This window comes from Pocillopora damicornis, chromosome 11 (assembly GCF_964200805.1).
Source record: "Pocillopora damicornis chromosome 11, jaPocDami1.2, whole genome shotgun sequence".
Taxonomy (NCBI): Eukaryota; Metazoa; Cnidaria; class Anthozoa; order Scleractinia; family Pocilloporidae; genus Pocillopora; species Pocillopora damicornis.
The window spans coordinates 19794648-19818076 of record NC_142680.1 but is presented as its reverse complement, the minus strand read 5'-3'; the positions used below and the strand labels follow the sequence as shown (position 1 = coordinate 19818076).

The 23429-nt window shown below is 37.2% G+C and overlaps 3 protein-coding genes and 1 pseudogene across 4 annotated transcripts; 3 read left to right on the top strand and 1 right to left on the bottom strand.

The window, feature by feature from the left end:
- Positions 1-2717: 2717 nt before the first annotated feature.
- Positions 2718-4126, top strand: LOC113687098 (dynein light chain Tctex-type 5-B). The gene has a single exon (XM_027204805.2). It carries the CDS (start codon positions 3026-3028, stop codon positions 3581-3583), a length of 558 nt encoding a protein of 185 aa, XP_027060606.2. The 5' UTR covers positions 2718-3025; the 3' UTR covers positions 3584-4126.
- A 1209-nt stretch (positions 4127-5335) lies between these two features.
- On the bottom strand, positions 5336-10319 carry LOC113687109 (uncharacterized). The gene is made up of 6 exons (XM_027204814.2): positions 9895-10319; positions 8687-9411; positions 8463-8544; positions 7314-7415; positions 6235-6398; positions 5336-5913 (listed from the first exon to the last, which is right to left on the bottom strand). The coding sequence occupies exons 1-6, from the start codon at positions 10157-10159 to the stop codon at positions 5836-5838; spliced, it is 1416 nt and encodes a 471-aa protein (XP_027060615.2). The 5' UTR covers positions 10160-10319; the 3' UTR covers positions 5336-5835.
- Positions 10320-10328: 9 nt separating this feature from the next.
- On the top strand, positions 10329-21907 carry LOC113687108 (protein zyg-11 homolog B). Its single transcript, XM_027204812.2, has 17 exons — positions 10329-11536; positions 12074-12214; positions 12875-12933; positions 13117-13188; positions 13693-13747; positions 14062-14115; positions 14481-14594; positions 15470-15517; positions 15715-15756; positions 16461-16509; positions 17109-17179; positions 18306-18368; positions 18976-19043; positions 19477-19606; positions 20144-20196; positions 20644-20738; positions 21575-21907. The coding sequence occupies exons 1-17, from the start codon at positions 10595-10597 to the stop codon at positions 21727-21729; spliced, it is 2211 nt and encodes a 736-aa protein (XP_027060613.2). The 5' UTR covers positions 10329-10594; the 3' UTR covers positions 21730-21907.
- A 558-nt stretch (positions 21908-22465) lies between these two features.
- On the top strand, positions 22466-23414 carry LOC149038050 (uncharacterized; annotated as a pseudogene). Its single transcript, XR_016180791.1, has one exon. The product of XR_016180791.1 is annotated as an uncharacterized LOC149038050 (transcript).
- The last annotated feature ends 15 nt before the right edge of the window (positions 23415-23429 follow it).

Here is a 23429-nt window from a genome sequence, read left to right as displayed (position 1 = left end):
AATAACTATATAATAATAAATTGTTCTTCAATGCTGTCTATAAATTGTTCTCCAATGCCACCTATAACATTCCAATGTTAAAACTCACCCAAGTCCCTACATTCTGCTTCTTCTTGATCGTGAAGAACAAACAAATCCTAAGTTAAACCACACAGCAAAAAAAAAAAAACCCCAAGCACTTCCCAAAACTACATTTTGTACACTTGTAGTATTTTGAGATCCAAAATTACTAACACCAAAGTACTGAGCCGCAATTCCGTAACAACATAACAGAAAAATTACACAACTGTAAACAACAAGCCCAACTCAAAAAAAAAAAAAGAAAATGGTACTGTAGGGCGGGGGCAGCCCTAGTGAGAACTATAACTAGTTATTATAAGTTTTGTTATCATGATTATTTGTCACTATATAATCTTTGGTGGAATATAAAGTAGTCTCTATATATTTGAATCATCTTTCCCTTGTGGAACAGGGCACTCATAAATGTGTGGGGTGCAGCTGGTATTCTGTTTTGCAAGTAAATACAAATATTTTGCAGCACTGCCTTCTAGCGTCATTAGACAACCTCTAGTTATTTTTAATGCTACATAAAGGCTTAGACTGCCCATTTGTATCCCTTTGTGATTTTTTCGTAAACAGCGTGTAGAGTATTCTTAGCCGTGAAGCTTCTGTGCGGAGCACGAAAGCGGAGCCCAGTAACGAAGAGAATACGAAAACCCATTAGGTCGAGATATTTTGATGGGCGGAAGTCAGCCACGTGCGGGTGCGCCTGCATGCGAAACCGTATTTTGTCTACGCGATAGACTGCATTGTGGGCTCAACGTGAGGCAGTTCTTGTGGTTAGTAAATACTGGAACTTATAAAAACAAATAAAAGAAATCAAAGTAAAGAAAGCGCATTAAATATGAACTAATTTGAGCTCAGCTCTTAGGCTCCGCTAAAATATTTATACGAGTCATTTAATTAGTTGAAAATTAATTGCACTTTGTTTCCTACGGAATAAATTTTTGGCAGTAATTCACAAGGAGCACCAACTTTTCCTAAATAGTCAAGACCGCACAGCTATAAGTTGACAGCATATCATGTTTACCAAAATCATTTGCAATTTTTGTTTGTTCGGAGAGACTCATATTTTTGGGTTCGTCGTTAATAAGCACATCTACAGCTCTAAAACTACTTCAGAGAGAAGAATTCTTTAATATAATTTGATTTTATCTCATCCAAGAAAAACGTACATGATGACACATAGGCGTTGAACGACTTTAAAAGAAAGAGTGACCAAACCTCTCCGAATCGTCTTTAAAGGTGTTAATAGGGACCTTATGCAAACCACGACGGCGACGGAAACGAGAACACGGAAAAACAAAAGATTTAATAGGTAAAACAATAGCTCAGCTCGTGCGTTTTTAAACAGTGTACATTTCTTAGCCGTCTTATGCAAAACAACAACGTGAAATCACCGCAATTTGCGTCGCCTACGAACCGAAACCTCGACGGAAAATCATTTTAATTTCCATTTGGAACTCAACGCTTCTTTTATACGTTATGCTGAAGTTGAGGTGTGGCGCCATATGAGACGGTAAACACATGCAGCCATTTTTGAAATTCTAATTGAAGGCAGAAATTCATTTTTTAATCGAAGTATTCTTGGTGTTGCCGTCCTGACTGCTTCAGGTCCCTAGTAATTCGACTATGTACGTCGCCGTCTTTAATACTTAGCGGCTTGGCCAGGTACCTTTAAAACAAGATTTTGTCAATTTATCAATTCTTGGCGATCTGTTAAACAGTAGTAAGGTAAATAATAATATATTATAACAGACTGGTAAATAGTGATCCTGATTCTATGCGTCAACAATGAATTTAGCGATAACCAGAAAGCAGCTGTTTGAAATTATAAATTGCGCGTTGGGGTTTTGCGTGTGCAGCCAGTTAATTGGATTGGTTTTCAAAATGGTCTTTAGTAAAATTTTCGATAAATTTGAAGAAAATTTGATGACGATCTCACACCCTGGAATCTTAAACTGCAGCAAGTAGTGAATTTGTAAAATAATTTTACCCTTGAAACCCTAAGAGTGACTAGCATCTAATTTCTCCTCACAGTAATATTGCTGAATCATTGACTAGGGTCATGAGCATAACGGAAAAGATCGCCAACCTAAGAAGCTTTGATCTTCAAATAAATTCTCCTTGTCAGTACCAAAAGAAACAGATTGAGTAGAGTATGATGGGGTGCTGGGGTGTAAAAGATTAAAGACAGAAATAAATATAACGGATAAAGTCTATATTCTATCTTACATTATAGAGAAGTCTTTGAATTCAGATTTAATACTCTAACAAGAAAAAGCGGTTTATTAAAACCTTCAAGTGGAAGTTTCTGCTAATCTATTGACACATCAAAAAAATTTGTAGAAAATGAGAATGTTTTTTGTTTGATCTTGAATAAGGTAAGAATTAGCCGGTTTGAAGTTTTATTTGGATTAACCACGCAACTCTGTCATGGTAAACCGGTTTAGATAAATTTATTCTAAGTATGCAAACTCCTAAGACACACATAAGTTAATTCTTAAGACAAAAGCAGGGTACCATACGTTTCGTCTTAGTGAAAATTGTTTTGCATAAACGCAAGACACCTTTGTTCCCTAAAGTATCATGTCCTTTTGTTTTCGTTCAAAGCATGAAATCCCTCTGGACAACTGAAATAAAGTAAACTGCGGTAGCATAGACAATTCAATGTTTTTTAACAATACGAAGGGTACGGCGGAAACTTATTAGCACTTTTACCAATGAGTAATTATTTTTTCGGGTCGCTATAACAACTATTGAAAACAAACTTGATAACAGACCTCTTAAGAGACAGAATTTAGATTCAAACTGCAGGAGAGAATTTAAATAACTCAGGGTCTTTGATTTGCTTATCAAAACAAATAACCGAGAACAATTTTTCACCGCCGTATATCGGTGGCTATGTATATCTGATCATTCGTCGAGGATTATCGAGGTTTACAACGAAGAACAAACAGCAAAAATGAGTTCAGATGTTGTTAAAGCGGACGTTGACACTCCAAAAGATACGAAAGCGGATAAAGCGGCTAAAAACTTAAAACCAACGAAAGGGAAAGAGCTAACGCCTGGCACGTCAAGTAAAACTCGTCCTCCAAGCACCGTCTCTGTTACTCAATCGATGGCTACGTCGTTTTCAAGACAAGACGGCCGACGCGTGCCCGAAATTGCCATGGAGAACACATTTAAAATGACACCTGATCGGAAATTTCCCGAGGGCGACGTTCGCTCCATACTCAAGGAAATTCTAACAGAGAGGCTGGCAGAAGCAAAGTACGATGCGGATCAGTGCAGGCAGCTTTCCAAAACAATTTCTGAAACCGTGAAAAACCGCGTGAAGGATTTAAACATTCAGCGTTACAAAATTATTTGTCTTGTGCACATTGGACAACTGGGGAATCAAGCAATGCGCATCGGAAGTAGGTGTCTTTGGGATACAAACTACGACACATTTGCTTCGTTTGAATTCACAAACGGGTCGCTCTTTGCGACCGCTACGGTTTATGGCGTTTATTTTGAATAGTGCACTGATTAATTTAACGCAGGGAAATAATTACAGACCATTTTATGTTCATAAAACCATGTTTGTGATGAGCTCTGTAACGTGTCTCAACGACCAAAAAGAGCGGCGTAAAAATTAGATTTAAAAGCGTTTTAAGATAATATAAATTGTAGCATTTACGTATCTTTAGACCGATCGTTTCTACTAAATTTTTAATATAATTCACCTCTACATGTTTTTTTTGATTATCTAGTAACATTCCATTGAACTATTGTAACTCTAATAAGTTTATTTATTTATTTTACAAGTACTCTTGAACAAAGTTATTGGAGCAAGATCTTAGGTTCCACTCAGGCTGATTCTAAAAGTAGTTTCGATCCTACATTGATCGTAAGTAAGAGGTAAAAACAGGATGCACTGATTCTTAGACTTGTTACGGGAGGCAAATTTAGACGTGGCTCTGGGGCCGAGAACCTCTAATACGTTGACAAACGTTGACAAAACCTTTGTTGTACATGCGGGTTAAACACGAGCTTTGTGATCGATTAAATATTTGTACATGTTTTTGTTGCTGTTTCTTAACGCGTCTGGAAAGCACAGTATAAATTAATCCGAAACTCCTCCGACTCATTTGATCTGCGGTGAGTTTAACCAACTTCAGGAAAAAGCCTGAAAAAAATCGAGGCTTTGACGAGATTTGACCCCGTGCCTCCTTAAAGGGGGGGGGGGGGGGGCACTCCCTAATTCCTACAATAGCAAAAAAATCGTTCTGTTTATCAATAAACCTCGAAGAATATTGGCTAACCAAATTTTTTGTAACCAAGAAACAGGAATAGGACCTTGAACTTAACCATCGTTTCATTCTTTCAAAATCTAAGTTTTAGAGGAGAGAGATCCACGGCCCTAAAGAAAGGAATCGACGTGCATCGTGAATGAAACTTGCAAACAATCCGTAAATTTTATCATTTTGATTAGTCAATTAATCGAAGATCGAATGCAACAGAGATTCCAAACCTCCGCTGGCCTGCATGCAGGCTCTCATTATCAGCATCACGGCACCAGCGTTCCTTCACCCACAGGAAAGAAGGAGGTCTGAAACACTGCGAGCCGGCGAGAGGTTCACAGGGGTCTAGCATTGTTAGTACCAGACCCCCAGTTAACCTCTTCCCGACACGTCCTAAGTCTTCCCGCGGGCGGAAAAACACGCGTCCTGTAGCGCTAACTATGAGGGCCACTCGCAGGCTGAAACCACCCATTCTCAGGTACTGTTTTACGCCTCCCGTTTGCGCTCAACATTCTCCCTTTATTTGAAATCTTTCTTCCGGAAAAAACCCACAGAAAATTAGTTTTCATGCTTTTTTTTAGTCTTTTAGTAGGATCCTTTCTGGTTTTTCTGTGGCAACTCGGGGTCTTTTTTGCGGGTATCTTAATATGACCCCGCAGCTTCTGGGTGCGGTAATGAAGTGAATTGCCTCGACCTCGAGGCCCTTGGTGTTGCATGGTACTGCATCTTACGGGTCTATAGTTTAAAAAATTTCAGCGGGTAGGCTCACAGCCATTGCGCGAGTGGTCGCAGCTTTCCGCTCCCGAAACATGCTTTATTTTCATTTCAAAACTTTATCTCTAAACACCGACTTAATGGTAAAATTATTGTGGGCAAAAAGACACGGAAAGGAATATGTTAAAACGCTTTCCTTCATAATAACGCGATTTCGCTTTAAAACCTTCCTCACCCCTTACTTCCAAGCAAAAATTGGCAAATTATGTACCAAATGGATGGAAAATTAATTTTTTTTATTGCTGTACAGTCGTGTCACAGGGTGCCTTGCACCATAAGAAAGCATCGTCGAGATGAAGATGCTTGGGGTTTCACACCCCTTGAAAATCTAGTCTACATATTTCGAGGAATTATTGTGAGCATCTTTCGATTGAATGTCGCAAATAAAAACCAAAGTGATCACAACGACTGATCAAACGAAAGGAAAATGTTAAGAGGAGACAATAAAAACTCAAAGTTAAGACAGACAAAATGTCTCAAGCGCGAAGAAACGCGTGTAACCATGTTGCAATTGGTGTTAACTTTGAATCTGATTGGTTGACAGTGTTGGCGCGGGTTTTTCTGAACCAATCACGATGCGAAGAAAAGAAAGATGGAATAAAATGAAACACGGGCTTTCCTCCCTGGGGGAGGGGGATGAGGGCTGACTCTCTCGAATAGGAAAGTGGGAAAGGTAATTAAATTGCCATTAGTTTTGTTTTTTAGAGAAGTATTGTCAATATCTCTCTTCTTCTTTTACTTGTTTCAATGCCTCTTCGTAGGACACAACTTTCGGTCGGTTCTTTCTTATAAACTGTGGAGAGAAAAATTTGGAATATGTGACATATATCTTAGGTAGCGCATGTATTTGCCTCAGCGTGTAGCGCGATGCGCACGTAGGTGGGTGTTTTTAGCATGTTGCGAGATTTGTGCTTTGGGGCATGATATACGCGAGTGTTCACGCCGTAACACTCTTAAGAATGCATGAGCGATCGAGTTAGGCTCATCTTCTGCGTGATCTCCAGGGCAGTCCTTCCGTGATTTTAATGAAAAACGAGTTGCGTGCGTAAGCGCGCGAGTGTTAAAGTCGTAACGCGCGCAAAAGTGCATCGATGAGCTCGCGTATCCATCTAACCTGTTGCGTGTCCTCGAGCGTGGTGTATCGGTAGTTGCTATTGACCCCTGTAGAATAAGACTCGTACATTCTCTGATTTATCTCCACAAACTGCTCCACCAGACGGATTTGCTCTCGCAGCATGTTATTTAACGCCACAATGGCTGGGTTATAAGCAGTCATGGCTGAAAGAGACGAGAGAAACACAACTGTAGATGATTTTACAGAGTAAATTCTATGAGTATATCTTATTACAATTACATGTACTTATTGGTAAAAGGTGGCGTGCGGATTCAGGAGGTGGAGTCCAGAATCCAGATAACTGAGCTTGGATTTGATCAAGTCGCTTTGTTGTGTTCTCAGGTAAAGACAAGTGTCTCCTTCCTCCATCCAGGAGTATAAATGGGTACTGCTGAACAGTCGGAGAAACTTGATAAAACGCTGAGGCTTACAAGAAAGAGACGACCACTCCATTCAAGGAGGAGGGTGAAATACTCATTCCTGAAAAAAAGCTTGTTTGGCCTCTGAGGTGGGGAGAAGTGGGGGGTGGGGGGGGGGGGGCTGATAATCAGTCAGTCTGTCAGTCCATTGGTTGGAGAGTCAACCAATAGTTGCTCACTAGTGAATCAGTAAGTCACTTGATTAGTCAGCCAGTGGCCACTGGACTGGTGAGACTATCACCCCCACCTGTACCCTCTGCCAGGTTACTAAAATAGGTTCTTGAGAAAAAACCATGGCAAAGAATTTTAGAAGAGATTCAGTTAGGGTTAGTTTTGATTCTATTTAAATAAGTAAGCCTAAATTCACTGTTAGGCTCTTTTTTTTAAAGCCTTTACACCCCAACATCAGTATGCATATTCTCCAAACTGTTCTCTACAAATTTCCCATGTACTGATAAGGAGAATTTGTTTAACAATCAGGAGCTTCTTCAGTTAGTGATCATTTCCTTTCTTCTCATCACCTGACTGTTTGTGTCAGCAGTGATGCTGATGGGAGAAATTAGATGCTAATCACTCTCAGGGGTTAAAGGTTAAACAATTTTTTTGGGTTGTTTTCTGTTAAAACAAAGATCAGTGAAAACAACCTGATCTGATTCATACCTTCCATGGCTTCTGGTGATACTGTATGAGTTGCTATAGGTGTGGGGTCCACATATTGCATTCCAAGCCGTGGGCCACTTGTTGCCATGCCAACACCAAGAGCTGATGAAAATGAGCAGTTTATTAGTGCTATTCAGCCAATAAGCAGTCAGTCTGTCAGCCCAACAGTTAGGGAGTCACTTGATCTATCAGCCACTCAGTTGATCAGCTCGGCAGTCAGTTAGTCAATCAGACCATGGGCTGGACACTCACCCACAAAGTCAGTCAGGCAGTCAGTTAGTTGGTCAGTCACTAATTCAGTAAAATATTCAGTCACTAGTGAATCATTTGGATGGTCATCAGTCAGTCAACCAGTCAGTCAGATGGTCAATCAGGCCATTAGCTGGTCTCTCACCCACATAGTCAGTTAGTTGGTTTGTCAGTGGTTAAGTCATTAACTCTGTCAAATATTCAGACAGTCACTAATGAATCATTCAGACAGTCTCCAGTCAGTCAGTCAGTTATTCAATGAGACCATTGCCTGGCCAGTCACCCACACAGTAAGTCAGTTGGTCAGTCAGTTGGTCAGTCATAAACTCAGTCAGACACCATTCAAATATTCAGACAGTCACTAATGAATCATTCAGACAGTCATCAGTCAGTCAGTCAGTTAATCAATAAGACCATTGGCTGCTCATCAGTCACCCACACAGTCAGTCAGTTCATAATCAGACCATTAAGTGGCTGCTCACCCACATAGTCAGGCACCTGGTTGATCGGTTGGTCAGTCATTAACTCAGTCACTCATTGGTCAAATATTCAGACAGCCATTAATGAATCATTCAGACAGTCATCAGTCAGTCAGTAAGTCATTCTATCAGTAAGTCAGTCAACAGACCATCAGTCATCAACTCAGTCAGTCAGTCATCAGTCGCTAACTTCATCCAGTTAGTTACCAAGAACATCAATTGATCAATAGCAGTCAGTCAATCCACTCACACTCATGACAGATGAAAAAAAAGGAAGGAATACTAAACTAAGAGGAATTAAGAGTGGCTTTGGACGAAGAAAATTAAAACTGATCACAAGTGGCCAACATGGAGAACTTACACTGAATTTTTCAAGATTCCCAAACCAAGACACGGCACTTTAAGTTATTGTTATATATACCTGGTGGTACAGTAAACTGTTCTTTTAGAGGTAATGTTTGAACTCCCACATCACACCTGTATCTGTTGCGGCTGTCCTTTCCCTAAGATCAAGGAAATCATGATGAGAACAACTATAAAAATAAAAATATTAACCTGACAAAATTTCAAAGTTACAAGAAAATCAGAGTGCCATTCCAGCTTCATTTTGGTGACCAATGATTACTTGTCTGTTTCATTCTTTACCTTGCAATTGCTGTATTCTGAAACACTTTGTTTTGACCTTGAATTGTCACTTGACCTTGAGTGTTTTGTTGACCTTGAACTCCTTGATGACCTTGCACTTTGCGAGGACCTGGAACTGTGTGATGACCTTGATTTTTCTGATGACCTTGAACTTTGAAATGACCTTGACCTTCTTGACGACCTTGAGCTCTTTGAATCATTTTGAGTTTGTGAATGTGAATGCTCATTGTGTGTCTCGATCTCACTTAAAGATGAAAAATCACTTGTATACGAATTTTGCGATTTTGTCCTAGTCTTTTCTCTTTTTCTCATCGTTTGATTTTCAACATCGCTCAAAGTTCTAGGAGGAGAACTTTCTTGCCTGTCTGTGATTTTATCATTTTTTCCATCGACAACATCAACCACATCTTCCTCTATTTCTTCTTCAACTTCATCTTCAGTCAAAACTTCAGCTGGTTCAGAAAGATCATTAACAACAGATCGTATGTCTTTGTCAGAGACAATTAAACTTTTTATCTTGTCTTCCAGTTTGTTATTTGCTTGCATTTTTTCTGATTGCCCATCATCACTGAAGGCAAGTTCTGCCATTTGTAATCCTTTCATAGGGTTTACGGAGCCATCAGATGTGTCAGGATTTGTTGGTGATGGAGATTGTGAGAACATCTGAACATTAACTTTAAAATCATCATCATCATCATCTGCTTTTTCTGATTGAAGTCTTTCATCTACAAATACGATTATAATACATAAGTTGGTCTTGTATGTATGCTACAAAACTGACAAAAGAATTTTATTTTCTCTCACTCAACAGAAAAACAAAGACTTCAAAATGTAGTAAGAACAGCAGTTGAACACACTTGCATTTGCAGTAATACACTTGGCTCTGCCTTGTGTATCTCATTTTGACGTCATCTGTGATCTATTACGAACAGATACACTGCAACATGGCGTCATTACATGTTGCCAAGCAACACAGAGAAAAGTTGCAATGTAGCAATCAAAACTGTTGAAATTCCTTGTTTCTTTTCCCTGATCATTTTAAGCATTAGCGACGACTTCGAATATAGATGCTTCAGAAGTAATCTATGACATTGAAAGGCAGTGCTTTAAGTACTGTGATACGACGTGATGTGACCAGGCGAGCTATCGTCCTGCCAATAAACTTGAGGTCACCAGAAAAATAGTCAGCTTGATTCGAAAGAACTTACCCAATTCCTCGTCTTCCATACTGGAGATCGAGATGTCTGGAGTTTTGTCTTCATCATCGCGGACCACTCTATCGAAACTGTTTCCTCTCCAAAGAGATCTGATTCCAGATTTTTTTTTTAATGTCTCTAAATATTCTTCAAGTTCTTTTGCAGAAGTTTCTTCTTCGATCAAACTTCCTTTTCTTGTTAAATTTGAAGACGAAGTCTGTGACAGCCGCCTTACCTGTTGAGCTGAATCCTTCCATTTTCCTTTCTTTGAAGACATCTTTTCAGATCTAAGACTAAACGCAAGATACACTAAAGTTTTGATAAAAACTCGATGCCTGCTAAAGAAAACTGTTTTGAAACCTTCCGCTAACGGTTCGGAAATTCGAATTAAAGTCGATACACACTCGGACTTGATCGGATTACTTCGGAGATTGACTTGAGTGGTTACCAAGTTAAAAACAAAACGAAAGTAGTGTTTTGAGTAGAATATATTACTTTTGACTAAAATGGTTTGGCAAAGTTGTTACACTATTGTTTCGATTTTCTGTGTACTTACATCTTTTCTCTCGACGGAGCGGCATGATTGAAGATCAAGATGCAAGGAAGGAGCGTCAAAGAAATGGAGGAACTTAAACTGCTTTTACTGCACGTGTAATAGAGATTAAGTGCAACTTTCGTCTGAGTTTCTTGAATTGTGAAACACCGTCTTGACATGAGCACGGTTTCACCAGCTTCTCTTGAAGAAATATGCCTGAGCTTTATCAGAGCTAACATTGAAGATTTATGCCACAAAGATGTTCAAGGTGTCCAGTTCGGCGAGGTTTCTTTTCAAAAACTTAGTTTTATTTCTCCGTTATTTCTCCCCGAACAACTGGCAGACAATATTATGAGATGTCTCTCATGTGATGGAATACTAACCGATAGGACAGCATCTCTATTTGTTGATCCGAGGAGTTGTAGAATCAGAAAGTTCTACCTCAGGAAATGTCAGCTGAGTTTTTCAATGCTGAAACTACTCCTTGGAAAACATAAAGTTGTGAAACTAGACTTAACTGGAACAAAAACGTTGCCCTCGCCGTCTTTATTTTATCAACTGCTGAATGGAATGTCATCGACAGTGAGGGAGTTAAATTTGAGCTGCACATCATTTGTCTTGGACTTTGCTGCCATGAAGCCACTAAACTGTTTGACCCATTTGGATGTGAGCCATTGCTCTCTTATAAACGACCACTTGATGACAGTTGCTGCACAGAATTTGGATTGTTTACAACACATTAATATCTCTAACACTGCGATAAGACATGTCTCTTCATTCGGGAAACTAAGAGGTCAACTGAAGACATTAATCGCTTTTAACACATCAATAGCACGAACAAAACCTGCGGAGTTTAAGGACTTTGCATTATTACAGAAGCTTGATATTTCAAGAAGTTTTCATAGTAATTTGCGCTACGATGGGACAATTGATGAAATGCTTACAGACCAATGTATGATGCCAAACCTGGTCTCTTTGGATGTTTCAGGTGTTTCCACAGTAACAGCAGATGCTTTGCAGTCATTTCTTTTTTCTCATCCTAAACTCCAGTTCCTTGGCCTTTGTTTTACATCACTGAAATTACAAGAACATCTGGAAAGAATTTCTCCTTCTATTAAGGTAGAAATATCATGATAATAATATAATAAACTAATGATATGTAACAGTGAAAATATTTCATTGTTATGAACCAGAATGGTGGAAATCCTGAAAGCCTGCAGGAGATATTTGGCAATTTTCATAAAATGCCTTCAGAGTTTCATATTGTTAAGGGACTTGATGTGAAGTCCATACTCAAACTGAGTGGCCCATCTTGCTGCAGTTCACCCCCATTTACTCAGCATGAAGCAACTTAGAGGGTTACTATACTCCCTCCTTGGATAGGAGCTAGTATAGATCCCCGTCTATCATAAGATTACCTACAACAATCATCAGGTTCTTTCCAAAGTGTTGCAACAGAGTTGATCACTTTATAATTATGTGCAGTACAAATTGATTTTGTGCTAACATAAGGGATATGTGACTTGGCTGTATAATATTTAGCGTAATTTTCTGAAATCTTTTCATCCATCAACTGCTCTTTATATGAGCTTCTTCTTATACTATTTGCATCATAAAAGTCAACAATTGAATTAAATGTGGCTTATCTTTCATCAGATCACGGGTGAAGCTACAGAGAAACAGATCCTTTCTTCATTACAAATGTACCCAGACAGAGCTGATTACATGAGAGAAGCTCTGCGTGGATTGTTTCAAATCAGCAATGATTGGACAGCAAGAAAACCGCAAGTTCTAGAGGTACACAATGAAATGGCTCAGTTAATTAACTTAAGGTTTATTTGATTCCTTTCAGCTCTAAGAGTGATCATCTTATAAATTTAAAAAAAAGGTTCTAAACCTATATTCATTTTAAACTATAGTTTCATGATTTATGATCATAGCAATGTAGATATTTAACCTCACTGACTTAATAACCACAAACAGGTTTTTCATTAAACATAGAAATTGCAGAATTCTCTACATGCAGCCCAGAATTTGCCAACTACAGTTCAAAGGCTTGAGGAATTTTCTTTTCATTCCTATTGCTATATCTCTGATGAAAACCCTGCAGAAGTGAAAAAAATTCGTTTGAGAATGTTGCATGTTTCTTAATATTTTTCTTTGTCAAAGGGTAAACTCTTACTCATATGATGCTTTGAAAGCCTTGGGGTTTTAACCCTTTAACTCCCAAGATCTGTTTGTCAATTCTCCCTTCCAGTTACTAGACATTTCCTTGTAAATTGATTATGAGAATTTGGTGTTCAATCGAGGTAATAAACTGTATCTGATGAGTTTGAGTATTCTCACTACTTGTTTACTGTGTAGTGTATGAATACTATAGGGAGAAGGTACACTGTAATCACCTCTGGGAGTTAAAGGGTTAAATATATTTAATTTTTTTAAATTTCATTTACACAGCTTGTTCTTACTCCAATGGAAAAACATCCAGATGATCTTAACATTCAAATGGCAGCTACGTAAGTTAAATATTCACTAAGATTCTTGTATAGTTATGACAATCATTCAAAATAAAGCAATTTTGTTTATTAAAAAAAAACAAATTCCCCCCAAATTTTGATTATTATTTTCAAATCAAAGCTTTGACCCTAGTATATAAATGTGACTATTAAGTAACATTTTGAATGTTCTTTTCAATTCAGAGCTTGTGTATTTAACATTATCAGAGAAAGAGGAAGAGAAGCAGACCCACAAGTGCATCCTCGTTTCTTAAGGTAAAATTATTACTGGATACATGATTCAATGTAGTTAAAACACTTCTGAAACAATATTAGAGGGTAGGTGTTGTCAAAAAACATAATATAGCAGTACTCATCTGGGCAATCAGGTGGTTACCATGGCAATCAAGCCACAGCCCTCCTTTATGTACCTGTCAACACAACACCAAAAAACCAGTATATGGAACGGTTACTAACTCAAAAGTTGGCAGATGTCAGAGGGGGGGGGGGGAGAAAGGGGAGAATGGCAAACCTTCCATGCCCCCCCCCCCCCCACTACATCTCATAGGTTAAACCACTGCCTTAACAACCTGAGATAGAGATGTAGTTAATTTTCAATTTTATTATTTGATTAATTAAAAGTTATCATCAATTGGTCAGAATCTTTTTATTAAAAGTTAATATGCACTTTATGCAAGTTATGCCTAGAACATGCGCACTCTGATGACAGAATGATTCAGTGCATGATTATCTTTCATTATCTTCTGTTTGTTTTTTCAGTAAAGTTGCATCTTTGGTTCTATTAACAATGAGAACCTTCTTAGTCAAGCATCAGGTAAGAATTTGCTTTATTTATTATAAAAGAATCAAGACAAACAGTAGTCTACCACCAAGACTCTCTATATATGTATATATCTCTTATATGTTCTGATTCTGCTTGATCTTATGTCAGAATGATAGAAGGATAATGAAACATCAGAAAATAACAAGAGTATAATTAATTAATGTATTCATTGACTGAGCAGAAGGAACAGACAGGGAATTCTTACACAGCCCTATGCCAATATTTTCCAGGTCTGCCTATAGCCCAACACATACAATCACTCAGTGTTTGTCAAGAGCACTACCTCTTTTTTGTTCTTTCCTTAGCTTTTGAGGAACTGTCTGTTAATTTTGGAGTCATGGCAAGTTCTCAAAAAAGCAGTAAGTAGAAATGATCCAAATATTGTAAATAATCTATAATTAATCCTTTAAACCCTAAGAGTGACTAGCATTAAATTTCTCCCCACAATATCACCCCTGAATCACACATTAAGGTCATGAGAATAAGGGAAATGATCATCAGCATAAGAAGCTTTTGATTGGTAAACAAATTCTCCTTGTCAGCACCTTAGGAAATGTATAGAGAACAGTATGGAGTATGTACTTACTGATTTTAGGGTGTAAAGGGTAAAACAGCTCCAGCATGTTGAAGGAATAGTGGCTCTGAAAATTTAGGGCAGTAACTGTCATGAGATGTATGTCACAAAGTAGAGTTAGGAAGCGATAACTTGATTTTTGTGTTGCAGACATTCAACTATTTTGAAGCATCACTCTTAGCTATGGACTCTCTGTGCGACTTCCCTGGTGACCAGGATATTTCTCAGCTTGCTACAAAGCTATGTGCAATTCTGTCTGCTAAGGTATCACCATACTCATAAATCCTCTTACTTAGATTCCTTCCTCAATTGGACACTCAAATGTTTAAAAAAATGAAAAAATACCATAAAATTTACAAATCATTATCAGTATCTGAACATCTGCACACCTACCCCTCCCCTAACCCAACATTAACTTAAATTTGACTGACTCAGTTGACTGTTGTTGGGTTATGAGGGGGGAGGGGAGGGTAGGTGCACAGTTGCTAAGGTACAGACATTGATCCAAACTTTCAGTAGCATTTCCCCTTGAAAAAGCTCTTCCTTTCAATTAGTGCCTGTAAACATTTTGAATAATGAGGGCTTCTCCTGCTCTAATATGCACTTCCTTCCCCTCAGTCTCTCTCTCTCTCCCTCTTTTAATTGATAAGTTACCTTGTTCACTGAACTAGTTAACTCTTTAATTCCCCGAGGTGATTATCATATAACTTCTCCCTATAATATCCATGCATTGTCCAGCTAACAGGTAATGAGAATATTCAAACTTATCAGGTAGAAGTTCTTTATCTTGATCTTACACCAAATTCCTGTATCTAATTTACAAGGAAATGGGAAGCAGCTAGAGGAGAGAATAAAAACAATCAGTTCTTTGAGTCTGTGAAGACATGCATTTCTGGAAAATTATTTTAATTACTAAAACTATTAATTGGGTCTGTATTAAAACTCCTGGATCAGCTTTGAATATCAAACACTTCAAGTCAGTTTTTGGACAAATGTCATACTATTAGCATTATATCTGTTCACAGTTAAGGAAGAAAATCCTTTAAATATTGACTAAACTTCGTCAGATTCCCTGCTCTAATTTGAAGTAAGTATCTGGGTTACTAATTAAAGGCTTTGCTAATTCCACACCTGTGCAGCTGACCACACAAGAAACACTTGCTCTTGGCTCGGAGAAAAACATTATGGTAAGAGACATAACATATTAATCTATACATTTATCTAAATCAATTTTAAATTCATTTAAATAGCAATTATTATTAATCAATGCAGCATCTTTTTGCCATGGTAACCAGTTATTTAAATATCTCAAGTTGTGATTGATTAAATGTTCTCCCAAAATATAAACTGTATCTTTACTGAACAATTCATTTTGAAATTATAGACCATGTTTAATATTGTTCAAGAAAAGATCAGTGCAAGTCAGGTATGGATCAGATAGAATTTACAACACCAATGAAATGATTTCATTCTGCAAATGTTATTTTTTTTTAATGGAGCAAGCAGATTAACCCTTCAACTCCCAGAAGTGATTAAAATGTAACTTCTCCCTACAATATCCAACACTATCCAGCAAGTAGGGTAATAAGAATACTCAAACTAATATCAGGTATAAGCTGTCACCTTGATCCAACACTAAATTCTTATAACTTGTTTACAAGGAAATGTGTAGCAGCCAGAGGGGAGAATTAACAATCTGATCTTGGGAGTTAAAGCTGGGTCATTACTTTTACAGTTTATAGCTGCATGATATTGTGGGTTGCCTTTCAGGTCCAATAGCAGAATTTTTTTTCAGTATAAAAGATTTGATCATTACAATAAAGGAATATAATACAAAGCTAGTGCATTTTCTACAAATAGAAAACATGGGAAAGCAAAGACTAAGGTTAAGGTTACTCTGACTGTGAATTCAAATTAGCTGCTTTCATTATAATTAATTTCTACTTGTGCCATAGGTAACATGTCATATTTCCTAGTTTTCTTTATCGCAGTTGGCTTTTGATAATTTGACCCAAGATTTTTATTAACATGTCCCTTTAAAAATCTTTTCTCGATTTTTTCATCATCAGTAATTATTAAATAAATGATATTTTAAATTTTTTGATGCAGTTCTTTTTTTTTTTTTTTAAGGAGGATTTCACATTGAGTTTAGCACTTACTGTTCTATGGAACTTGACTGGTATGCAATGTTTTAATAAGTTTGCAAAATTGTACTTTGGAAAGAGAATGATTTACAGTGCAAAAAAGTTTGCATTTAAATGACTTTCAATGTGGTATGACAGGAATGACACAACCTGTTCAGGTCTTTGAATGATGCACATAGCTGGTAAAGCTGAACCCAGGGTAATTTGGAAATGAAAGTATTTCGTCATTCACTCTGACAAAGGGCTAATGCTTGAAATGTCAGCTTTGAAACTCTTTACAGTGGCCAATTTAGGTTAACAACTCAGTTGAAATAGTAAATTCCTACATTTTCTTTTAATAAGAAACTTACCCCCTTCATTTGCACTAAATTCAGTTTCTGACCTAAGGAGGGATTTGGAGAAATGCTTGTCCAAGTAGATAGGATGTTAGCTCGTTGCAAGTTACCCAACCACTCCACCTTCTCCAGTCATTTTTTTAGCTTTTCCTGATAGTTTTCCTGAGTCATTACACAAGTTTAATGTCTTTCCCTAGAATACAATACAATGACCCTTGCCAGAGTTCACAACCAGGAGTAAGGCTACTTCCATGAGCTGTCCAGATAAAGAAAAATGAGTTTCTTTCTATCATTCACAGATGAGACACCTAGCACTTGTTTTCTGTTTGTTGAGAAAGGAGGTTTACAATTGATAGCACAAGGCCTGAAGGTATAAATTGAAGAACAATCTTTTCCAGAAACTGTCAAATAAACTAAAAAAAAACTGTTAGGGGTGGTAGAGTGGTTTAGGGTGCTGGACGTGTAATCTGCTGGTCCCTGGTTCAGGTCCTCCACATTCATTGGATTTGCTCTTTGTTGCCCCGAGTTCTACTTCTCAGCTGTGCTGCATAAATAGCCAACTGGTCTGCCTCCTGCCAGGCGGGATTTTCAGGCACTCAAGTTTATTTGAAATATTTGTTTTTCTCTCTCAATGTAAAGTATTGCCATTTTAACTTCCTCATCTTAAGAGCACCATCAGACTGTGTAAGCTTGTGAAATGTGCCATGATCCAAATCAGTAGCATTTGACTTTATCATTCCTCATCTTAAGAGCACCATCAGACTGTGTAAGCTTGTGAAATGTGCCATGATCCAAATCAGTAGCATTTGACTTTATCATCATGAGAAAAACAATACTAACAGTTACTTTTGATTACAATAATTATTAGTCACAATGGCCGATGCCAAATTGTATGCAATTTTTGATAGGAGTCATGATCAGCTCCTTGACCATTTATCTCTTTCTTTCCTCTAAAACATCACTGAACAGATTTTTTGAAGAATACCTCAACATTGTCAACCACATGCTGTCAAATAGCAACAGCACAACAAAGCTACAGTGTTGTTAAGTAAATACGTTTAAGGTTTCAGAGCTCCCACACACCCGGCATCGATAAACCAGGGATCAGACCAGATTGGGCCACAGATTGGATCATGGATCAAAAAAAAAAAGTTTTGAAAAGTAAAAAATAAAATCATTCATAAAATAATGATACTTAAAAAATAAGAGTAAAAAACCCAAAATAGGTAAATTGAAATTAGAAATGTTTCATGATAAGCCAAAATAAAGTCTGCTTGATCTAATGGAGCATAGACCCTACTGGAAGTTTGTGTCGGTAATCCGTTATCCAATCTGGTCCAATCCAGATTTTATCAACACTGCTGCCACACACTTAACCAGGTGCTAACCATATGTATAGTGTTTCCAAATATAGTATGGTCTTATTTCTTATGGTGCATTTAATTTACAGTTAGCAATTTTATGTTTAATATGATGTATTATTAAAACAACTCTAGGTGTTCAGAGAAGGAAGCCAAGAGAAAAATGTCATTATCAAAAAGAAGCTTCTCGGAACACTGGTAAGCCAATGAGAATGGCATATTAATTGAAAGAGAATCAAGCCTTTTAAGGACAGGTCTACCTCAAGGATAAACAATTGTGCTCCTAGGGCAGCAATGATCCTGAAAGTCATGGTGTATATGGCTGCCAGAGATATATAAGATTTATGATGAGTCTTCTGTGATGGACAGTTAAAAAACAAATTGAAATAGGAAGCTTGGTATCATTTACCAGGAAAGAAAAGGAAATATAACAGAGCATTTAATAACATTTCATGCTTTAATCAATCTTACTTTAACTTAGGAACCTAAGCAACAAGGAATGAAAACCCCACAACTTTCTGCATGACGACTAGCTGAACTCAGGCTGCCAATTTGACAACCTTTGACCCTTTGCCAAAAACGTTTGCCACTTGCCATGGCTTCCAAAGTGGTTGCAGCTCAGAGTAGTGCCACAATTTTTCATAACAGTTATGAGGCCCCACTTAAAGATTTAGAATCAAATGTGCCTTTGGGTTTTTTTTTCCCAGATTGCTAAAAATTACTTAACAACTACAAACAGCAATCATTCGATGGCCCAAAGCATTGAGATTAAATTCATTTTGATCCTCATTGTTTTGTGTTTCAGAACAATATAGCTGAGATTCCAAGTCTGAGGCATTTACTCATCACAGATGAATTCATGAATCTTTTAGGGTAATGTTTTTTTTGGTTGACAAATGGTGTTTAAAAATAGGTAACAGGAATATTCAGTTTGTTTGCAACAAATTAAGGTGGCTCTGAATCTACAGGTCAAGTGATTTCTCAAAGCTTTGCAACAAGATCAAATTCAACAAGAGAGACTGAAAGGCACATGAAACTAATTAAAAATTAAGTCATAAAGTGTGGTTTTAAGAGTACAAGGCTGTTGAAGTAGTGCTGATATGTTAACATTTTTTATCAAGAAATGTTTTAACTTGTGTAGTATTAGTATTAGTTCAGAGCATTTAATCAAAATTGTTCTTTGAGGAAACAAATGAAAATGCGTTTGTTATTAATCCAGCAACTGATAATTATTATTAGTTGATGAAAAAAAGAATCAGTCTTAAACCATGGATCTTAAGTGAAGTTCAATTCTCATCATGTATAGGTCTCTCCTGGATGATGGGCTTCTCCAGTTGTCCTATTTTTGTGGTGGAATTCTGTCCAATGTTATGCTGGAGTGGTCTGATGATAGAGAGCATCTGTCACACAGCAAACAGTACATGCTTCACCGGTTGGTAGGTATTCATTTGGTAGTCTTACATTTGGGCAGGGTTGCAAGTTAACAGTAGGCTTTGAGTACCCTTATATAACAAATTCATCTTTGGGTTGACATTTTTTTAAGGTTTTTTTTAATATAAGGCAAGGCTGAGCAAATTTTATAGACAGTTACTTTGAAAATAAGAAAGTTATTACTTCATTCTCATGTACAAGTATATCTAAATGTTATTTCTAGAAAAGTGAGGAAATTTTGCACATTTTGCTCATTTTGAGGAGGGACTAGAAAGGAGCAATTGAAGAAAAATTAGGGAGATGGGGTTGGGGACATGATCTAAAAACAACACCTCCGGGTGTAAAATTTCCATAAATTTCCTGAGCTGTTGAAAGGAGAACTTGTTTAACAATCAGGAGCCTCTTTAATTGGCAATCAATTCCTTTATTCTCATGAATAATGTGTGATTGGGAGGCAACATTGTAAGGAGAAATTAGATGGTAATCACTCTTGTGACATCAACAGTGTTCAGGTAAAAATGTTGCGTTTTTCTCTTTATCAGGAACAAGCTGTGAAAAGTTGGGAATTTCCTGCAGACCAGCTTGTTGCCTATAGGTTTGTTTGACTATCTTTTTGCAAGGTTATCTTTATCAAATACTGGTTGTTTTTTATCTTTTCACAAATAGTACAAAGAGAACAAAATTGCAGGAGCCATATGACGAGTGCAGTTTGTAGTCTTTGAAAAATTTACAAGTGCTTATTTCAACCAAACTGCATGAGGAATCATGTTGTTACCTAATTAATAATTGACGATAAAAAATTATTTCAGAAGGTCCAGTTGGGTGAATTTTGACAGTGCACACACTATTTTTAATTTGCACCCATGTTGCATGAAAAATGCACCTGTTTTCAGCCAATTAGATGCACATAATTTTTTTAAGTATATTACTAGCAGATCAAAGATCGATTCTTACAGTCTCTTCTGTGGCATTAGTTTAAACATTGTTGAGGTTTGTGTACAGTTAATATTAAAATTGTTATCATTTTCCTATTTTCTGTTAGGTCATTCAAACCTTTTGTCACACTCCTCCAGTGTGCTTTGACTGCTGTACAGATGTGGGCTTTGTGGGCAATCGTACATGTCTGCACCAGAAATGGTAAGTACCTCTTGATCCCAAATTGTTTGAACAGTGGCCTGGCTAATAAACAACTCAGACAGGATGATGCATTTGATTTTTGTGAGGCTGAACTTAGATGGAAACCTCTATATGACCCCATTGATTGTGCTGACATAAATCCATATCCCCCTTCCCCTTCATTCCTTTCTATGCAGGCCAGGCAGAGTACCTTGAAGTTTGCTCAATTGCTCTTGTAATACATAGCAAGCATATTTAGCAATGATCATCCTAAAATTCTTGCCTGATGTACACTCAAGATTTAGAAGCTGGTCTTGTTATGTTTATGGTAGACAACTGTCACAATTTATTGAATTTGGGACACAAACTTGCACACCTTTCTCATATGAACATGGAAAAGTTTAACCCTTTGACCTGCAGTTTCTCCTTACAATATCACCCCTGAGTCACACATAAACGTCATGAGAAGAAAGGAAATGATCAACAACAAATGAAGCTCTTGATTTTTATACCAATTCTCCTTGTCAGCACCTTTAGTTACATGTTTTGCATTAGACAAACTTGAGAACTTTTGGCTAAATCTTTCAAGATTTGTAATCTGTGATGTAGTCCCATTTTGAAGATGACTTATTCATGGTAATGTGTTAATCAGACCCTGATTGTTTGAAGCTTGGATAACTCTTTCCTCTAGATAAATCTCTATCTGGTGGATAACGCAGTATGTTTTGCTATTACTAATCCCCTGGATAGCGATTTATCCTGGCTGTTGGATAGTGTTGTCCACCCTTTATACAACTTGGCCCAAGAGCAATATCAATAGACAATCATTTCATCACAAATCTAATCTTGTTTTTCAGAAAAACGTTATGCCCCTCTTCTTTTTGATGGGGAAATCCTGGATATTGTTCAGAGGGTCTTAAAAACATCACACGATGGAGTCAGAGAGCTGGCACAGAAGCTTTTAAATACTGTGGCCAATTTTGAGTCAAGTCAGAGAACGATTAAGTCTTAACTCTTTTGAAGAGACCTTAAATGACAACCTTATAATATTTGACTTAGATTAAGTTTATTTTTTGTAGCTTAAAAGCGGTATTGTCAATAAAATATTTTCCTTGGGCAGGTGTATGTGAAATTTTTACAGGCAGGATTTATGTATAGTAGAATAAATAAATTTTAGGGTGCTGACCTTAGATTTGGTTTATATCACTTGTATTCATATTTTAAGATGGTAAGTTCACAGTTACAAAGGATGTCTTAATGTCATTCAGAGAATCATAATTGTTTCACAAATTGCTAGATTCTACTATATGAGCAACATTCCAAGAAAAAAAAACCATGTCTCCACATTCTAACTTCTTTCAGTTTGGAAGGGGATATCCTAGTTATGGTTGCCACAGTCATAGGATTTTGAAATTCCTGGACTTTTCCCTAAAAAAGGCAAAATTTCCCCAACTAGCTGAATTAACAATTTCACAAACTAATCCTGACCTCCAACCTCCACTCACAGCAATCCTCTCCACCCATAACTTAAGGTCAATCCCACTCTTATAGAAATAATTATTCCTTTAGAATTAAAGGTCTCTGTGTTAAGATTCAGAACCACTTCTGTCAGTATCTTGCATGTCAAATTAACTTAGGAAGCTTTTTTAGCCTGGTAATGTCTAAAATATTTGAGGTAATTTCATCTTTGGAGGCAGGCTCTGGAGTAGGAGGTGGTGCTTTACACCCTTGGGATGTTTCAGAGTTGAAGAGTCCATGATCACAAGCAGAAGTTCCTTTTGATATTCCTTTTGATAAAGGGCAGAGAAAGTCACGTGCAAGCAATAGCTAACAGAGTAATTGAGTGGTCTCGGGAGAACAGGGTCCAACTAAATGCCAATAAGTGCAAAGAACTCAGGGTCTCCTTTGCTAAAGAACAAAGAGTCTTTGATCCCGTCATCATAGAAGGAAAGGAGGTAGAGTTAGTCACTAGTACAAAGCTACTAGGCCTTACAATAGCAAACGATCTAACATAGAATGACCATGTAACCGAGATAACCAAAAAGGCTAGCAAGAGACTCTATTTCCTAACTCAGTTAAAGAGAGCAGGAGTTCTGAACAAGATCTAGCACTGTTCTATGTATCGTGCGTGAGATCTGTTATTGATTATGCAGCACCTTTTTTTTTTAACAGTCTCCCCCAGTCCTTATAGAAAGAGCTGGTATGGCTCGAGGAAAGAGCAATATCAATAATAACCTCAGGAAAGTGCAACTCAGCAATAGAGGTGGGGTTAACACCCATTTTGGAGCATAAGTACATAATATGTAGTGGGCTTTTTGATAACATTGTCTGTGATCCAAACCATAAATTGAAGGTGCTTCTTCCACCAGACCATGACAACTCACTCTATAACCTAAGAAGACAGCTCCTTTTCAATATGCCAAAGCTTTGCACAAACAGAACAAGTAATACTTTTATATATGCAATGTTGAACAGTTCGAGCTGTAGTTTTATTCCACCTATATTCATCCTTTATATTTTAACATATTTCTAGATGGATATATTAAATAGATTTTTTGAATATTATCTTAAAAATCAGTTTTTGATTTATTTTCTAGGATTGATTTGTAATTTTCAAGTATTGTAAAGTTTTTGTAAATAATTGTGTAATTCAGCCTTTGGCTGTGATGCATTTTTAATAAACTATCTATCTATCTATCTTTGTCTAAATCT